The sequence below is a fragment of the Rhipicephalus microplus genome, chromosome 2 (assembly GCF_043290135.1).
Source record: "Rhipicephalus microplus isolate Deutch F79 chromosome 2, USDA_Rmic, whole genome shotgun sequence".
NCBI classification, from domain to species: domain Eukaryota; kingdom Metazoa; phylum Arthropoda; class Arachnida; order Ixodida; family Ixodidae; genus Rhipicephalus; species Rhipicephalus microplus.
Window position 1 is genome coordinate 246,421,345 of NC_134701.1, and position 19,647 is coordinate 246,440,991.

General features: G+C 45.3%; 1 protein-coding gene across 3 annotated transcripts in view; it reads left to right on the plus strand.

The window, feature by feature from the left end:
• LOC119170190 (glutamate receptor 1) overlaps window positions 1-19,647 on the plus strand; it is a 159,267-nt gene that overhangs the window by 69,028 nt on the left and 70,592 nt on the right. For all 3 annotated transcript variants that reach the window (XM_037421272.2, XM_075878471.1, XM_037421273.2), the window contains one exon: window positions 11,624-11,872. In XM_037421272.2, coding sequence (XP_037277169.2) covers window positions 11,624-11,872 — 249 coding nt within the window. The remainder of the gene's footprint in view (window positions 1-11,623; window positions 11,873-19,647) is intronic.

Below are 19,647 nucleotides of genomic sequence, written 5' to 3' on the forward strand. Positions count from 1 at the left end.
TCTCGTATTTATATGTGTTTTTGAATTTTCCTTTTTTGTGCGAACGTTATGTACTTTGTGACACCTTCCCTGTAATGACCCCAAGCATGGGGTTGACATTATCAAATAAATAAAATAAAAATAATATGTACAAGTATTGTGACGCGATTGTGACTCCGAAAAAGGCAGGACGCAGTCAGTTAGTTTGCGACGCTTTAGTGGCCGAACTTGCGTTCAGTAAAAGGAAGACGGGAAGTCGAAGCGCCTTTCCCTTTACAAGGACTGTAGCGAGTATCTGTAAAATGCGTTCGCTTTCATACCTGCCTACTTGGGAAACCAATGGGATCATGTCGGAGATACAAGAAAAAGAAAAACAGAGAACGAGCACTGTCAGTGCTCGTCGCATGTCTTGTTCTTGCATCTTCTACGTGTTCACGCCGGGTTTCCAAGACGACGCTGCATGGGTAAAGGGCTAGATATGGTCTGGAAACTGGACATTCCTCGTCTAGTTTCCTGGCTATAGGTGGCGCTTTATCCGGCACGTAATTTATAGTGTACTGCAATTTATAGACGCGTAATCTCTGGCGCTCGCGTTAGGTCTGGAATAAACTCCCTTGCACAGTTCCCGCATGCAATCTTGACAAACAGTGTGAAGCAATCACAACATCTCTAAACATCGCGGCACAGCCTGAGGCAGGTGGTGGTAATACTTTGAGCGGTTTTGATGGGGTTAAGCCAACAGGTTGCACCAGACCCGTTTAGGTGTTCCTACTGTGTCTTTTCTTTACTAGCGCAATTTTTTCCTAACTAGAAATAATCCTGATCACAACAAAAGTAATTTAGTGAGCGCATGTGGCGATGTTTAACACGGTGATATGCCAGCACTGGGCAAACACGGAAAGCATATTCTGAACTCATTATTTTCGGAAGATAGGCTGCCTGCAGACGCCCTGAAAAAATCTCACGTGGAAACATTAGGGGACTAAGGCTCTTTTTGTACGACCACGTTTGACCCCGTCGGACATAATTATCCCTGCGAAGTGGCGATTTGTTCGTAGCACAAGGTTAAAAATTGGGAAGAAAAGGGCAGATCAATATTCTCTGAACAACCTAAAAAATGGGTGCTCTGAAGAAGCAATCTTCCGAGGCTCTACATCAATGTATGACAGAAAATAGAGAACTGCGCCATAGAACCATTTCATGCGCTCGAAGTGTTCAGGAAACGTATCACACGATGAAAACGTCATCTGAGGCGCGTTAGTGATCTGGGGTCGACCGACCAGAGGTTGACAAATCTCTTTGTCACGACAAACTCTGTAACCAAGGCTGCGACACGCGTTATTAAACCAATTCTTCATGTTGGAACGACGTACCGTCTTTGCCTTCACTGGTCTTTCGCTTTGGTCAGTGCACCATTTATTTATTTTATTTTTAGTGCATATGCTACCGCAATATTTCAGTCATTTTTTCCCACCAGAAGGTTTGGAATAGCTCATATTTCTGCTTCCAGACGCACGTGTTTCATTGCGCGGCTACATTTCTTTGTGTTCCTTCATGCGTTTCATTGCACCACCCATACACCTCGCAGATATTTACGTGGTTTGATCACCACCTTCGTTATCATAGATTAACTTTTAATTTTATTAAACGTTCGAGCTTCTGAGGGTTATAGGTGGTAAGATATTGATTCCAGAGTTGAAATCTACACGAGAGACAAGTAAATTTACGATTTTAATATAAGGTAGAAAAGAACATGGAAGCAGTGCTTTGTGAATTGAAGCCCAGCGTTTTACGTTCATTTTATCTGTGTAAACGTTCTACGCTCGGTCCGCCTAAGGCCTACTGCGCGGCGACAAAATCACGATGAGTAATGGTCAGAGCGACTTGCCGATGTTAAACGAAACTTCTCAAAATCTCTGCAAGGCCATAGCACGCATGAGCAGATGAAATAACAAGCTTGAGTAAACAAAAAGTACTGAAAGCGGCTCTTGCTGCAAGGCGTCTGGCCTCTGGAGCCACCATAATGCTAGGGCCTCGCTTGGCTCGAACATTTTTGTGTTGTTATTTCAAAAAAGGCCGCGGTGTGGCTTCGTCTCTTGCCTTGCGCCATTCTGAGGAAGGGGATTTATGGGCTCGCGTTTAGAATTCATTTCCGGAGGTCATTTTGCGTGTGCGTTCTTTTATATTTCCGTTACTTCACCGCGGCCATTTAAAATTTGCGCCACATCAATCATCGGCTCTGCTTCTCGCCCACGTCTTGCTCGGAATTCCCTAAGAAACAACAAACAACAAGCAAAAATAGAAATCCTTGTTTGCCCTTCACGAAACGCGTCCACCAAAAATACATTGCAACTAAAGAGCACCGACCATCTACATCATATCGCCTCAAGCTCTGTGTTACGTCACTCGACATCTTTAATGCTTGATACTTGGTGTAGAAGCCGGCATTTCGATATCGGAAGCGAATGAAAAAACGACACTTTTTTTTTCTGGACGATGGCATACTTTTTTCAGAGACTCAGCCCACGACGTCCCACGAAAGTTGACATAGGGAATGGGGTGTACCATGAATAACGTTTCCTGTTGAGAAAAGGGTACCGTCCTTGTATTTAGCATTGATTTCGCTAAAAGCATCGCACTGTGCCTAAACTTGACTCACTCACATATGCACTGACGTTTTTGAAGAGGACTTCTTACTGTTGTTGTTTATCAATAATCGCTTCCTATGATACAGCTGCCCAGATGGACGTTCAAATAAAATAAAGCTGCAGAATAGAAAAAGAAGGTTTCTTTTAGGGCAAGAAGTCCCGCCAATGTTGCCTTCGAGAGGCTCTTTAATGCACTAAACATCCGAAATTTCTCTGCCAACTTTGTCGTCTCGTAAGAGTACCTCAAGACTTAGTGGTGCAATCAAGAGATAAGCAATGCTATGCACATTCAAGATCAAGTCAAAATATAAACAGTCTGTCAATGACATTTGTTCGTACTTTGTTCCTTACGTAGCTAGCACTCCTCACAGTTCACGAGTATCGCAACTTATGTTGAATCCCATATACAGTTTCATTCTTTTCTCTTAGTGACAAGCCGCCAGAAGGCGATTTCGTAAACCCGTTGGACCCACCGTCCAGGCATTCAACCGAACATCCGGAACGAAAACATAAACGCCAAAAAAGGACCGAGAGAAGTTAGATTTTACGTGACGGTATCCAATCAGCCTCCGGCGCGGATCACCAGAAGGACAAGCCGGTTGGAACCGTAGCTGCAACAGGCACGCGCTGAAGCGAGATACGAAGACAGATTGCGTCAATATTGACGCCCCGAACTTGGAAACCATGCTGAATGCGCTCGACACCGCCTCGAGGCGTTTACCTTCCTGCCACAGAAAATGGTTTGCTTGCAATATGTTCTTCTCTCTTTCTCTGGACATCCCTACTGTCATTCCCTTTCCTCAGGTCCACTCGCTCACATCAAAGCGTAGGCTCGTGCGGGAGTATGAAAAATATAAGAAGAAAAAAAAGAGTGCATCTGTCACTCAGCTTTTTCCGGATGAAGCAATCACGTGTCGTAGCACAGAGGCATGTGCCTGCGTAGCACGGAGAAAAGTTGACACAGAGGGCGGTAGTTGTTCGACGTGCAGCGCCACCTGGTGTGCCACGCGTAGCACCCTCGCATCTGCGCCTTCTGGGTATTATTGGACTGTCCGCGGCGCTGGCGTCGACCGCCGGAACCAAATCCTGACAGTTCAAGTTGGAATTCCCTCGCACCCACCTCGCTTCCACCTTCCCGGGTACGTTCCGTTCTGCAACTAAGTGGAGGCTGCGGAGGAAACGTGCGGCCCACCTAACAAGCCCGCGGGTCGCACCAGCTAACGGTGGGACGGGAGTGTCATCATTAGGTTTGCCTTGTGTCCCCTTCGGTGACATCTTCTCGCCGGCCCACGGAACAAACAGTGTCACAGCACACAGGAAAAAGAAAAAACACCTTTGCTCCCATACTTGCCGTTATCGCCCTGTTAACGCCGACACCACCTTTCGGTCATTTTTTTTTTTTCTTTACACAAGGATTCTGTGGGAGGCGCCACATTGCCGTAACCGGTGCTCCCAACACACGAAAAAACAGAACAAGAACAAAAGTAATAATAAGAAGAAGAGAGATGTTGAGAGGAGCAGGGGACAACTAGCGAATGACGGCTAACGGAGCCTCCTCTCCGATGAAGTTGTTTTCTCCGTCGCCAACGGCGTGGCCTTCCCACTCGACTCCGTCCCCGTCGTCATTACTTTTGTCTCTCGAGGCAATCATCTCAATTGTCTCTAGTCGGCGAGCTTCACCAGATCGCGTGGCGCCCTTTGATTTGTGCCACCGAATAAAGCGTTCGGGAAGCCGTTCTAGTGATAGCGTTATTGTGTACGCGAATTGGCAGTGCTAAGAGGAAGCCTTGTTCCACTTTATTAGTTTTCCTTTCTTCTTTGTCTAGCGCCGAGATCTTTCTCTATATTGACTAGAAGTCGGGTCCCCATTTTCATTAACTTCTTAACTTCATCAATAGAAGTAAATCAATGAAGCATTCATTCAAAAGCCTAGTTTTGTTCGGGGTGTAGCAGGAGGTGCAAATCACAATTTGAAAAGGCACGCGTTCACGCCTTCGCTTGTGACTTACCGTGTTTTCTTTCAAGTTTTTAGAGCATGCCATTTACTTCAGAAACGCAATTGTGAATGGTGCGATGCCCCAGTGAATCATTTCGTTGCTAAACATAGGCTCAATGTAGGAGTTACAAATTCATCATTAGAAATGATAGTGCAGCCTCAATGGTTAGGACAGTGTTTACGCGGTTATGTTGACGATGTGTGCCACTGTTGGCGATATCATAAACGTCTGTGTTGTGGCTTGTTGAAAGGTGGAAATAAGCCGCAGCTGAAAAGTCTCCTTTCAAACGATCGTTTGATCGAGCGAATCGAATAACTAAATGCTGAAAATTAAATTATCATTACCGTAATTTCATCGAGAATATAAAAGTGTGCACATGCGTGAAAAAAGACTTATTCTATGCGCATCTTAATACAAACTAGATATTACAACGTTTAATTAAAAAATATATCGTTTATAACTGGCACAACCCACTGCGGTGACACCGTGGTTGCCATGCTCGACTGTTGACCCTAATGCCACGTTTTCGATGGAGGCGATGCTCGACACCCGTGCAATGAATAATTTCAATACATCTAAGAGAACCGCAAGTGACCAAAATCATCCGGACACTCCACTACGGCGTGTTTCATTGCCAGAGCATCAACAAGCTATAATGTCTGACATCAGGCAAAAATGTTGGCCTATCAACGTCCCAGCACTAAATCATATCACAGTTCTTGTGTGCGTTAAAGCAAATGAAATACCAGAGGGACGTTGATTTGAGAAACTTGCGCTAGCTGTCAGAAATGTTCCCGCCTCCCTTTAAAACACACGTCCTGTAGGGTCACGAATTTTCGTAACCGTTCGCACACTGTAGCTTTCAGCAACAAAGTGTGCTCGAGTTGGTGCAATTCCTTTTCGATGTTTTGTTTCCTAATGCAAGTGAACACAAACTACCGCAGTATACGAATGTTTGGTTCAATAAATGACGTCTAGCTACGAGGGTACATTCAAGAAGGCGTGTTGTCACTCAGCAAAAGAATAGCATGGGTATTCCCAACATTAGTTCTTGCGCAATATGACTTGATAAAAAGACTTACTACTACATCACTAATTTAAACAAGTTCTTTCAGTATAGTTATCATCTAGATCATCGAATCATATGAAAGCCGACGAATGAGAAAAACCTGGTAACAGTAAAGCTGAACTTATACGTGAAGTTTGGGGGATTCATACTGTTTTAGGGGCATCTCGATAGGTCTAAAGAGCTATGTGATGTTCGAAAAAACTTGCATAAATGACACGCGGAGCTTTTTTTATTCTTGGCCTGCTCACGACAAGCAAAAATCCTCTCCCCCTCTTTTTTGACTCCCTCTCTCGTCAACAAAACTGGCGGTGGCACTGCACCTACGAAATGAGAAGCGTAGTTTTTGCGCCTGAGATAAGTATTTGAGGTTAAATAATGCACTTGACTTCATGGAACCTGTGGCAACTTCTGAACGTCATTTACCATGCGACGTAAAAAATCTACTCGCGCTACTAAATAACCTAGTGATACACAGTAGCTAAAATAAAGTTGTTAATATATTGAAACAATGTTGTTTTTTGTATTTTCTCTTTTGAATTGTTCAATAGCTACTTGGATTAGCAGTTTTTCTGCATTTGCTGGAGTAGAACGCATACACCGTCGTGGTGTGTTTTGCTTTCTTAGAGAAAACGAGGGATAATCTCTTTCCCTCGCTTTATGAGAGAGTGCTGGCACGCGCACGCATGCCTCTGCTGATACAACAAGGAAATCAGCTTTCATTGCCAAAAACGAAAAATGAGAACGAAATCTAAATTCCTCTACATCTCAACCACGCTCTATCATCGTAATTTTTTCGAACTCATCAGTGTGTTTCTTCAGCCACGTGCTTACATTAGTATCAATTACAATCTCCTCTATTCTTCAGCAGAATGAGAACCTCTTTAAAGTGCCATCAACCAATGGGGCAAACAGGAAGCAGATGCCAAGGAGTCGAAAGCCATACAAGGCACCCCGCGAAGAAAGCCAGCGGCCGCGCGTTGCCCCCCTCCCCACTCATCACATTCCACACAAAGGGGCAAGGCGAAAGGAAGCACAATCGCTATTCACCGATCATTTCGGGAACGACGTGTACCGAGCCGTATCCATTACGGGCGCACAGGAGAGCGCCGCGCGCCACTCTTCTCACAAAGCTGACTCGAGCATTCATCGAACCTTGAAGACAGCGGCTCACCGCCGCCTCTGAAACCCTTCGGAGGACTCGGGATCCATTGAGGAGAGCTGTATAGCGCTGCGGGGGCATCCGGCGGCGCTTCTCTAGCAGGCAACCGAGACGGCATTATGCTGCGGCAATGCGCCCCGAAGGAGCCCGCCTCCGCGAGCTTCCAGTGAGAGAAGCTCGCAGAAAGCCGCGGCGCGTTATTGATGTCCAGCCAGCGGCGCTCTGAAGAGGCCGCCGCCGATCTTTCGATTCCGTCTCCCCCTACTGCGGCTCCCCTCGCGATCCTTTGCGCTTGCTTCCTCGAATGAATATCATCGTCGTAGACGTCATCTCGCAAGGCAGCAGCAGGAGCAAACAGCGGCAACCGACGTTGGGCTCACTGGCCTGTCGTCGCCGAAGAGTCCGTGTTTGCTTGCTCTTTTCCGGCCCGATGTTTATACGGGCCACCGAAGCAGCGTGGCCGGAAAAGACATGCGACTTCTAGGGAGTGCGTCGGGCCCACCAGCGGACGAGCTGGCTCGGTGCTAAATGGGGCGAGCCGTGTATACGCGTCGTCGAAAGAGACCCCCGCTGCCCAAACGCGTCCTCCTCTTTGCCCTACTTCACCACGTGTTTGTTGATGTCACTTCTTTTTCTGCTCTCCTTCGCCACCGCTTTATGCTATAGCGGGGCTGTCTTGCGGCAAGAATGTCAATGCGGATGCGATCAAGTGATGTCTCGCGACCAGTGGACCGGATGGCCCATTCCTCTCCCCGTGGACCGCCCTAGTGAGTGGTCTGGCTCGACCAGCTACCGCGAATTTCTTGCTTTTGTTGTCTATTCCGAAGAGACCTTCTCAAAGAAATGATGTCTCTCTGCTTGGTGCTCTGGAAGACGCCGTTTAACGTCATCGACTACTCATCTAACCCATCTCTCCTGCTATACATTCGGCGACAGCTCGCGCGTAATGCGACCCATAGCCCTCACGGAAAGTGCACCGAAAACGGGCCTCAACGAGAGGAGAATGAGCAGTAAGGAGAAAATAAAAGCTGATCTGTGCTTTGGGTTGTGGCTATACTATTCTGTGTGTCGTTGTTGTGGTGTTTATTGCGGTTAGGGCAGCCATCGTTGTGCGCTCTGGTAATGTTTGTCGTTCAACACACTTTCACAATAGGCGTTTTCTTTCGCGTCTTCAAACTTTAAATGAACTTCGTTATTGAAGGCGCTACAACACCAGCAACAGAAGAAGGAGCATTTTCCAAAGTTCTGTAAACATGTTTTTTCACCAGAATGCGTGTATACTACTCCAAGGCATATGATACGGCTCGAAACGAGGCACAGCTTTATTCCGAACTCGGTTCTTACGACTACCGAAAAGAGAAAAAGACAGCCGCGGAGGAAACAAAAATCAAAATAATGAAAAAGACGAGCAAGTAAAGTACTCATAGAACTCCCTTCTTGTCAATATTTCCCCACAACTTCGCACCGCGACGTTCGTCGTTCGTTGCTTTCTGCAAACACAACCGCAAGACGCCACGAGTACCGCGCACGTAGGCATATATATAAACGCGTATATACATGTATCGATCGCTGCAAACAAAACCAACGTTGGGGGGAGAATCGAGGTGAAAAAGCAAGACATCGCCTCGACCGGTATCCCCGTGCCGGCGCAGGGCTTGGCGTCACCACCGCAGTCGATGTTGGTAGCAGAAGCAACGGCAGCGCACCGAACAGCGCCAGAAGACGGGCCAGGCACCGCAACTCGCACTCGGAGTCGGCAAATAATTCAACCTTATCCCGAACCATCCCATCACGCTCTCTCTCTCTCTCCTTCTCCTCCGGAGTTACCCATCTCCGGGCAGCTCTGGCTTACGTTCACCCGAATCAGGTCTTATTGGCAGCGACGTGACCGAGAAGAATATCCGACAAAAACCGAAACACTGCAAGGCTGATTTCGGTGACGGCTGAGTGTAATTAGTTTTCTTGCATCTTTTTTTCCTTCGTTCGTTTGGTATTTGCCTCCACCAGTTCTAATGGGCTTGCCTTCTTCGTTTATTGTGTGTGTGTGTTTGTGATCGTGCATTCTTATTCTTTGGTCTATCTGCAATCAGAACTATTTTTCTTATATTAGACTCATTTCGATTCCTCTTTTTTTTTTTTTTGCGGCCAGTCGCAAGATGAGCTTCCAATGAGGCCGCACTCCCATGTTCCACCGGCTTTCGGTGCCTGATTGTTCGCAGTGTAGAGGCGCAAGAGAAACTTTTGCTTTTTTTTACTTTTTTGAACTGGTTCGGCGCTGGTTCATGTACCTCGTGCTGCTACTTTGTGAGTAGACGTCGAAAGGTGAAATAAAGATGCAGTGATTATTTTGAATGCGCTTCTGTTTAGATTGTTTGGTTTACGTCGGTTCTGTTTTCGCTGGGTAACACCATAGTAAACATCAAAACAGAAAGCACCGAGGAGTTTGTGTGGAATGTTTGCCTAGAGCGACACGCTCGGCTTGTTGGTTGCCTTTTAGCATCACGGCTTGGAAAGCTGTAGTTCCTGTTCAGGTCAAAGCCGGATATGTATTTTTTTGTTTCGCACCTACTGTTTCGCACCATTTCTCTTTTATTCTCTTATTGCAATCCCCCATTGCTCGCTTTCAGTATACGCTTCGATTATGATTGCAAATAAATATATGTCGCTAATAATACAATGCGAAAAGCAGGTATATGACTAACGTCGTCTGCTGCAGCTCCGATTGTCGGTTAAAAGATGATACGGTCCAATGCAGATCAGCACGCCTAAACCTGCCGGCTCAGGCCTAACCACCAGGCCTACAAATATAGACTCACTCTCCCTAGCCCCAGTTACCAATGGCCATAAAAGATGCCGTGTTCAAACCTGAACTGTGTCGGTCTGTTTGCTGTAACTCTGTGTACGCGCACGAATGTCTACTGCAAGTTACGAAAACTACCAGCATCTGGTAACCTGCGCGAAATCCGCGAAATGTGATTCTCAGGTCGAACTTTAACGTGCAGGCAGTCTTCCTTATCTACAACATAATCATTCGCTTAACATACTCATTTTGGCCCACGTAAAAACGTGTGCACGGTGGAAGGTGCAGATTTTACCACCACAACTACGTGATTGAAACAGCGTGTCCTAACCGGCGTTAAAGAGATATTTCACTGACATAACAGCGCGCCGCATCAAATGTGGCTCAAAGAGGTGGCTTTCAACAAAAAAAAAAAGATTAATAGTGGCGTATGGAAAGAGATTCGGGTCAAATTACCAAACGGTGCGCGTTGTGTGATGGCAAGCGTCTGTGGCATGGTAACACATTTATGAGAGCAGATAAAGAGAGTCACGCCACCCTTTCTGTCGCTTCGAAAAAGTGCCGTCAGTGCGTAATTAACTTATGCGTCATAAGATAGCTTTCAGAGCCGTTATCACTTGAAGTCGGTGCTTTGTTTGCACAAAGTCATTAGCACCTAGTTGTTTAGAGTCGGTGAAACAGCTGCGCTAATTTATTGCAAAGCTTACTGCGTAATAAGTGCATTTTATGATATTGATTTTAGAAGCACATGTGCACAAGAGATCTTACCAAAAGAACGAACAGTTTAGTCTATCAACCAATCGCGATCTTTCAAGGCATAAAAAAAAGTTTTCGAGAAGCTGTATGCAGGCAATCTGAGCATTTTTTGACACCTCACGCCTGTCCCACTCCTGCTCAACAACGACGTAAAGATTCTAATGACGGCCAAATAGTTTCAGATACAGCAGCGGACAGGGTAAGTTAACTTAGTTGCATGTACAAAAATATTGGTATATTCCTTTTAACTATGCCGCGTTCATGAAATCAATTTTTTTTAAATTCGTAAAATTAACAGTACACTTATATAGCCAACCGGTTCTCCTGAAGCCCCTAAGCTAGAGGTGATGAAAATGAGAAATTGTGATTAACTAGTTCGAAGCCCAAATCCCCAAAGCAAATATGTATATGTTCTTCAGGAAGAAATGTTCTCTGCCGAAAATTCAGCAAGAGTTTTTTTTTTTTTCCTGAGAAACCTACATAATCTTCTGTAGCCTCAAGTCAAACTAGGACATCTGATTGCTGACATTGTTAACTTCTCTGCGATTTCTATCTTCTTATCTCTCTCGATCTGTCTCGGCACTAAAGGACCATGCATTACAAGTCTTTGTTGCGCTTGACGAAAACAGGCCCTTTGATCAATTTCGTTTGCGCCATTCAATCCTTCCTCTTCAATAGACTTACACGGTATCCACTTAAACGTGTATTTTATGTCAATGTGCTCCCTCTTATCCAACGAAAATAGACACTTCGAACATTCATGACTACTTTGGTTCAGCTAGACGCTCCAGTACAGATAACGGGATACAACACGAAACAACCTTCTTACGTAAAGCATTTCATTCAACTAAATACTTCTAAACCTTTTAGCATATAGCCTGTCATCTGAATCAGCAGGGCCAATTGCGCGAACTGGTTCAAATTCATGTTTGAAGAAAGCGTGAAAATACCACAACAGACAGGCACGAAGGCGACAGGACAAAGGACTACTAGCAACCCTAAAACTTCAGTTGCCAGTAGCGTATCGTCTTGTCCCCTTCATGCATGTGCGTCGTAGCTTTCTCGCGCCTTTTTCAAACGCGTACTCCAGATGTTTTCCACCTAAACAGACGTATACCCGTTTTTTTTCTGTGTATAGTCTTTTTTTCGCATATGGCATGTTTTTCAAGGAGTTAAATGAAGGGCTTCGACTTTTGCGTTTCACTCCGTGCGCAGTGTGCCACCAGATGAGCCGCGGCATCATCACCGTGGTGGCTCCGAACGTGGGCTCATCGTACGAGACGCTGGTGTCGCTGTCGAACACGTTCCACATGCCGTTCGTGAGCACCTCATTCCCCGAGATGGCCACCTACCGGCCGCCATCGTTCGGGGTGTCGCTCAAGCCAAACTACATACCGGCCATACTGGACGTTATCAGTCACTACAACTGGTCCTTCATCATCTACCTCTACGACTCGGACGACGGTCAGTCATGCGCCAATGCCCCTGCCACGAAAAGAGGCTTTCGTTTTCATTTTCATATCTTGTTCTGACTTGCACATTTTCTTGCTCCTATACAACTTGCCTTCTTTTTTCGTTCTCCAGTGTATCGCTCAAAGCAGGACCACATTCTTTGTAACTTGTCGAGCTCATGCTTTCATAGAACACGTACAACTCCTTAGGAAGTCAGCAGCCTCACGAGAAATTCGACCAACACAAATGCCAGGCACAAGTTTGAAGGAAACCACAGCAGATACCAGGTATATATAGACAACATTTAGGATGTACAACTTCATTAATCTTCAAGCCTGTATATGTACAACAATTACTCTACTTTGCGATGCAAATGTGCCTTGCATGACGCATAATAATTCTATTTATAAAGCTACATCCGGTACGTACGATATTTTGTAGCATATATATATATATATATATATATATATGAATTTTTTCCTGTGCATATATTAGGGACGATGCATCTGATGGCTTCCTTCCAGAATTGCTGTTTTAATAAACTGCTCCACTCAGGAAGAGTACGCAAACATCTAAGCTCCACTGCGACCTTTCCTAATAACGGTGTTGTCATGTTATCAACCACCGCGTTATGTTTCTCTGTTTCCACTCACTCTCACTTTCCCATTCTATCTCTCTGTTTCTACCGGCCAGGGCAACCAAGTGGCTATGACATCACGTTGCTGAGCTTGAGGTAGCATGTTAGATAAGAGTAGCGCTTCGACGGCGGTGAATCACCAAAAACGTGCCGATGTGCCCATACAGATTTGAGTGCAAAAGAACGACACACAAGAAAAGAGGACGACGAGCGCTGCTGTGCATTCCACACGCTCAACAAAGCATTTTCCTACGATGTGGCGATATTTGAAGCAAAGCTTACAAGCCCCAGATAAATAACATCAATTATCATGAACTCACAACGGCGGGCCTCATAAACACATCTTGATTTTGATACGTACGTAACACAATTATTATTGTCTACGGCAATACTGTCCCACCATCAGGAACGCCCGAAGTTGGAAAACGTTTCAGCGACAGAAAAAGAAATTGCCGAATGAACCAAAAAAAAAAAGCGACAGAGCCCCAAACTTTAACAAAAGCGTGTTTGCGCCAAGTGGCGTTGGCGCCAGCAAGCGGCGCGGCATACTCGACCAACTATATCGCTGCCACCGGCGTCGCAATGGGTGTAAGGAAAGGATGATACAGGGAGGCAGGAAAGTGTACGGGCGTCAGGGACAAAAGCTTCTAATTTGGGAGCAGCGCCAGCGCGTACTCTGCAACTCGCTAGGTTTTTCTTCCATGTAATAATGCTCCGAAAGGGCACACTCGCACGCAGCGCCGGCTGTCTCGGCGTCTCATTTTGCAGGTGCCTATCCTCTTGCAGCGACCGCTTTGGGGCCGCAAAAAAAAATAACCTCTCGTTTTCCATTCTTTTTCGTTCCTTTCCTGTACACGTGTTCGCTTATTATCATCCTTTCTTTGTTCTCGCTTCCACTGAGCTTATATCTGCCAGCGGTTCGCCTTGCTAACTGGGGGCGCCTGCTCGCCTTCCCGCGGAATCCCTGCGGGCTCCTCAGCCGTCTCGGGGCTATATCCTTAACCCGACGACGGCCAAGCACCACTGCCATCTTCTCCAGCGTGCGCGTGTGCTCGCAGGAGAAGCATCTCTTCTTATCAGGTGAAACGAAAAGACGAACAATAGCAAAGAAAAAGAAAGGAAACGTCCTGAATGGCGCCCGCGTCTGCGGTTGACACGTGTTTGTTTTCCTTTAGGGCAAATTATTCCAGCGGATGACCCGCGCTGGCCTGGCTACGCTGTCTCTGTCCCTCACGTTCTCTCTCGGCGAAATGAGGCGTGCAGCGGTTTACCAACGACGACGCTATGTTGTACGTGCGCGCGTTGTAAAAAAACAAAAAACTGAGCTTACACGTGCCGACGCTGGGGCATGTAACGATGCACTGGATTCCTGCTCTCGCATAACTCGCTCGGTGGAGGACGCAGCGAGTAAGTGCCGTTCAGACAACAAAGGAACTTTACTATTACAGGTTTGTTTTTGGTATTTCGTCGACTGAAAAAAAAAACTCGCAAAGTTTGCATAGTTGGCAGACCACGGCGTTTCCCAAACTTTCGGGGCTTTTGTACTATGTACAATGGTACTTACCCATGATATAAACTTGTCTTAGCTATCAACTCAATTTACTTCAAAGCAATCAACGATGTTCACTGCTTTCAAAGTCATGTCGTGTTGTCACACTATGCTTGGCCTATATTCTGTACGTTATGAGTGGGAAGTCTGAGGCATCGATCAACATGTGGCTTGCGACCTACTTCCCAGCGCCAAGCGCGTTGAAATACAACAATAAAAACTTGGCGTACATACATTGATTGACTTGTGGGGTTTGACGTCCCAAAGCCACCAAATGATTATGAGAGACGCCGTAGTGGAGGGCTCCGGAAATTTCAACCACCTGGAGTTCTTTACCGTGCACCGAAATCTGAGCACACGGGCCTACAACATTTCCGCCTCCATCAGAAATGCAGCCGCCGCAGCTGGGATTCAATCTCGTGACGTGCGGGTCAGCAGCCGAATACTTTAGCCACTAGACCACAACGCCAGGGATGGCGTACATACATAGCAGTACCACCATGTTTAGGCTAAATATTTACAACGTAATAGAAGAATATTGTAGGTTTGCTGCATCAGCTTTGCCTTCTTTGAAGAAAATCAAATCAAATCAAATCAAATCAAACCAAATATCTTTTATTTTCACCATTTCATACAAAGGTGAAAAAGGGAGAACTGGAGAAAAAGCCGATAGTTCTTCGGCTTGACAAAGGTCCGGTCCCCCAGGCAGACAGTGGTGAAGTTTGTTTCAAAACAATAGAAGAGAGCATGTTACAAAGTATAAAGCATTAAAGCAATAATAACATTTCAACTCAATATAAAATACAAAATAGCCTTTGAATACCTGATTTTAGTCTGATATGGCTGTTTATTTAAGCCCTCTCTTTTCCGTGCATTGCAGGTTTTGGGGGGAGAGAGAGACAGAGAGAGAGAGAGAAAAATGTTCAGTTAAAGGCAGGGCAGCTAATTAAAATAGAATTTTCGGTTTGCTATCCCGCACTGAGGATAGGGTAAGAGGGAATGAAACGTAAGAAGAAAAGGAAAGAGCGATGAATAATATGATAAAAAACACGCGAACACTCAAGCACGACAGTGTCACACAATCGTATAGCGACATGTGTTGACTGCAAAAGTTTCAGCAGCGCCTTCGTCGTTTTCTGGTTGGTAGCTGGAACGTGCCGGCGTTTCAAAATTGACTGCTCGATAAGCGGTTGGTCATCGAGTCGTGTTAACATTGCCTAAAGCTGTTGTCATTGGCAGCTGTAATGAGGACAATCACACAGGATATATGCAATGGCTTCCTCGCTGCCTCAGTGATCATACGCAGCACTGTCTGGCATTCCTATTCGGGACGCAAATCTGCCCGTGAACGGCACGCCAAGCCACCAGCAGGACTGTTGTTTCAGATCGGGATGGAACGAATGGAAGTTGAAGTTGAACAGATCCAGACAGCAAAGGCGGGTATGCAGAAAACTGGTCATTTTCCAAGTTGAATGTGCGATACCACGTACGAGTGAGTGAATTTTTATGCTGCACCCATTCTTAACACTGGTATGGCTTCCTTCACGCCACTTTCATGACAATTCCTGGTAGAATTATTGGCATGTTTGTTACCATCGATGCCAGAGTGGCCGGAAGCCAATGGAACATTATGTTATGTCTTTTCTAATTTAATTGCTGATAATTTTCTTCCATTTCCAACACTAGTAGGTCTTGTGCACCACGAAGCAAAAATGATGAGAGACACTGCAGACTTGACTTGGAGTCATTAAATATACCCCATTTCAGTGGTGCTTCTAGCTGAATCTACCTAAGCACTCTGCGGAGTGCCGTAAGCTCCACAGCATTCGATGTAGTCTGATGGGACGTTCCAACATCATACATTCTTTTTTTTAGAAAGTTTACAGCCCAAGCAGATCTCTCAGTAGCTGTTGATCTATTCATGTAGGCAAACGTGGTCTACATATTCCTCGTGTAGCATCAGCAGGGACAGCTGCTTTAAAACAGGCAACGAGAGCTCCGCCTTCTTACGAATCATCACAGTCAGACAAACTTTAGGCTGGCCCAGGCAGAAAGGAGGTGTCAGGACTCGTTCAGCAGGGATGTAGTCAGTTGGAAGGCCTTCTGGGTAAGCTAAACTCTTCTTGCAAAGTCTTTTGGAAGAGATGTTAGGTGGTGGGAACCTAGTCTCACTTGCGCTGTCTTTTTGTGCAATCTTGCGTTTTAGACAAAATGAACACACTGATATTCCTTACCTCAATGCATGCCGATGCTAATAGAGCAAATAGAATTCACAGAAGAGTTTCATATTGCCGATGCAAGTTCACATTTTAGCTGGTGAAGCGTCATAACTTGCCTAGTGAGGAGAACAGTACGACCGATAGGCAGACCTAATTGTACATTCACACAGTCTTAGCTTTTCGTGTCAGTTCGAAAGTTAGTTTGGTAAACGCAGCATAGCTCGTGGGAATTCTGGCAGCTGCACTGCCGTTCGGAATACTTCGGCCACGAAGCGTAGCAGGGGAAAACGACACACGCCATGGTTGAGGGAAGCGCTAACGAACCATTCTCTACTCTTTCCCGCTTTCTTTCAAATGAACTATATTTCTTTCTTTCCATCACGAACATCTTCGCATTTAGAAAGCGCTATAGAACTACCACTTCGAGGTTTATAGAAAGACTTAGATCTCTCTCACGACTCCGAACATGAGGACCCAACGAAGGCGGCAATAAGGGCAGCAAACAGCGTCGAAACACGGATGCACGTGACCGACGCCTTTCTCGCTTCTCGTCCTGGCTGGGCCCGCGTATACGTAGCAGCAGCTTGGTGATACCGTCCCACATCGACTTACAGCTTAACCACGGGCGCCACATTTGTAAAAGATTCATGTCAGTCGCTCGGCGAAAGGGCCCGGATGCAGAGTGCGTAGCGGGTGGCGGGAAAACAACGATCGAGCTATACTGCACGCACGAAACGAGAAGAGAACGCTAGCTGCGCAAAGACACCGTCTCCGCCGACCGTTTTTATTGTGCAGGCTTCTTCCGCAGAGCGGCGTGCCCTGGCGTACTGAAAGGAAGCCACCGCCTCAATGCTACCTCTCCATCAGTGCTAGCCTTCTCAATTTCTCCGTCTACATTCTCCCATACAACGCAACGCCGGTTTCCAAACATCGCATCCTTCCCCCCGTTGCTTCGGTTGTAGCTTTTCTTACGTTGCACACTGAGTAGTCGCGTTTTTGTGCGTATCAGCCCGAGCTGAAACTTCCATGCTTGCTTTTATTCCTTTCTTCTCTTTCCTTGATGAATAATGAAGAAGTCTGGCGATGTGCTTCGCTTAGGTAGCCTCTTTGAAAGAGCTCTCTCTATGCGGCACGTGCGCACGTGTTCATGTTTCTTCTCCTCGATGCCCGCGAGCGCTACGTGGTTCTGATACGCGGGAGAATAAACACTTGTAGAAAATCCTGGAACTTTGCATACGGCAAAAAATAAGCATATGAAAAACTCAATGTGCCATTTTTTTTCTTCAGGCTACACGGGCCATTTTCATATCTTCTTGCGCGAATAATAGTGCATTAAAAAGCGAGCAAAATATAAAACAATCGTGCGTGCGTGTTACTGTCGTATTCAGGTGTATCGATGAGTTCAACGTTCTCTGTATATTCAGAGTTGTTAGGTCATACGTAAACATCAAAATGTATTAGTTTTCACTAACAAGAAAAAGCTTTCACTAGCAGCAATTCGAGGCACCTTTTAAAGATGATAGTGAAAGACGACAGTCTTTCTTCGACACCAAAAATTTGATGTATGTATGTATGTATGTATGTATGTATGTATGTATGTATGTATGTATGTATGTATGTATGTATGTATGTATGTATGTATGTATGTTTGTATGTATGTATGTTTGTCAGTACATTTGTCTGTTTCTCCACAGTAACGAACTTCCTTACGGCACCAAACGGTACCTCAAACGGCAAACCCCATCCACAGCGCCCACCAATAATGCTCAAGTTTTAGCGTTCAAACTTGTGCGATTGTCAATCAAAAAGGAAATATTGTGCATATTTGAGGCACCATAACAACACGTCGATGTTTTGTATGAGTGCCTTTATACCAGAGAAGGCACACACAAGTTATTCTAAGGACCGTAGCGTTTATCACGCTGCACTCACAGTGCAATGCGATGCTCTAAAAGGCAAGTGTTTCCAACGTTTTGCTAAGACGACACGGTGGTGGCATCTGCCCGTCGCTTTGCGTTCTACACCTTATCGCCTCCGAGACAGGCGCGCATCCTTCTCCGTGGGCGCGTACGCCTCCCTTCGTTTTCAAAGATAACTGCCAGATGGTACTCGTGTCTAACGTGCCTCGATGCGCTCGTTCGCCTTCGCTACACGGTTTGAAACTCTCTAAAGCAGTGCTTCCATTCACCAATTTTCTCGCGCACTAGAACATCAAATAAACGTTTTGTTCAATCTCTCCACATGCATGACTATCGTCTTTCGACGACATTTGCAGTGAAACATGCAGATACGGGGCCAATTTTTATATCCGGACCACTTGTCAAGTATAAGTACTTTTTGATTGGCGGCATGGCTTTTTCATTGTTAAATCCGTCGTGGTTGACATTTATGCTCGGCGCATCATCGCTAATGCCTTTACGTGAAAAGTAAGAAATTATGGCTCACTAAAGCCTACACCATAAGAGTGAATAAGAATTTCATGGTTTCTCCATGAAAATGTACCGTTAGTTTCCCCAACCAATTTTGGAACGCAAACCATGTCATTCTCAAATCTTCCTTGATCAGCGCAGCTAGCAGCAACCCTTCGCAAAAGTTATTATAAATTTAAATTACGAATATTAGCAAGAAAACAAGTATACCGATGTACGTATGAGTGACAAGACGAAAGATAGTAGAAGGCAAAAATGCTACGAAGCAACAAATCATGAGTTTTATAGAAAAACGAAGCGATAGGAATAATATAAACGAAGAAATTTAATGTTGCTTCACTGAGCACCAGGTACGATGGACAAACAAAATAAATGCATGCGCAAGCTGTCATGTTCTCTTTGTGTTTACTCTTTCGTACATTTCATTCAGCGCAATTAAACATTAAGTTTCGTACAAATGAATCCGCGTTACAACCTTTGCTGAACGTGATAAGCAGCTAACGGAGTCAATGTCAATAATTTGCGGTTACTTGCACCTACATATAACGCGTAAATAAAATTATACACGATTCTACTAGACACTCTCAGAGAGCTTGCGTGCTAGCGGTTCATCGTCGTTTTCTTAATTGCCAAGAAACAAAATGCCTCATCGACTGAAACGCATCAGCATCAGATGACAAATATAGAAGCGCTTGACGGGTTTGTTCATTGAAAAAGTCCCAAGCAAATAACCCACATAACTACAACGAATTCCACGTACGATATGATAGCACGTGTTCAGAAAAACCTATTACGCTATGATTATTCATAACAAAAATCTTAGGTAATCTTATTCCTAGATAAATTATTACAAAAAACGTTGCGCACTTTTGCCTGAGAATAGCTGGTAGAAGTACGGAGAAAGAGAGAGAGAGAGAAACGCAAAATAAAGTGAGGGAGGTTAACAGCGTAAA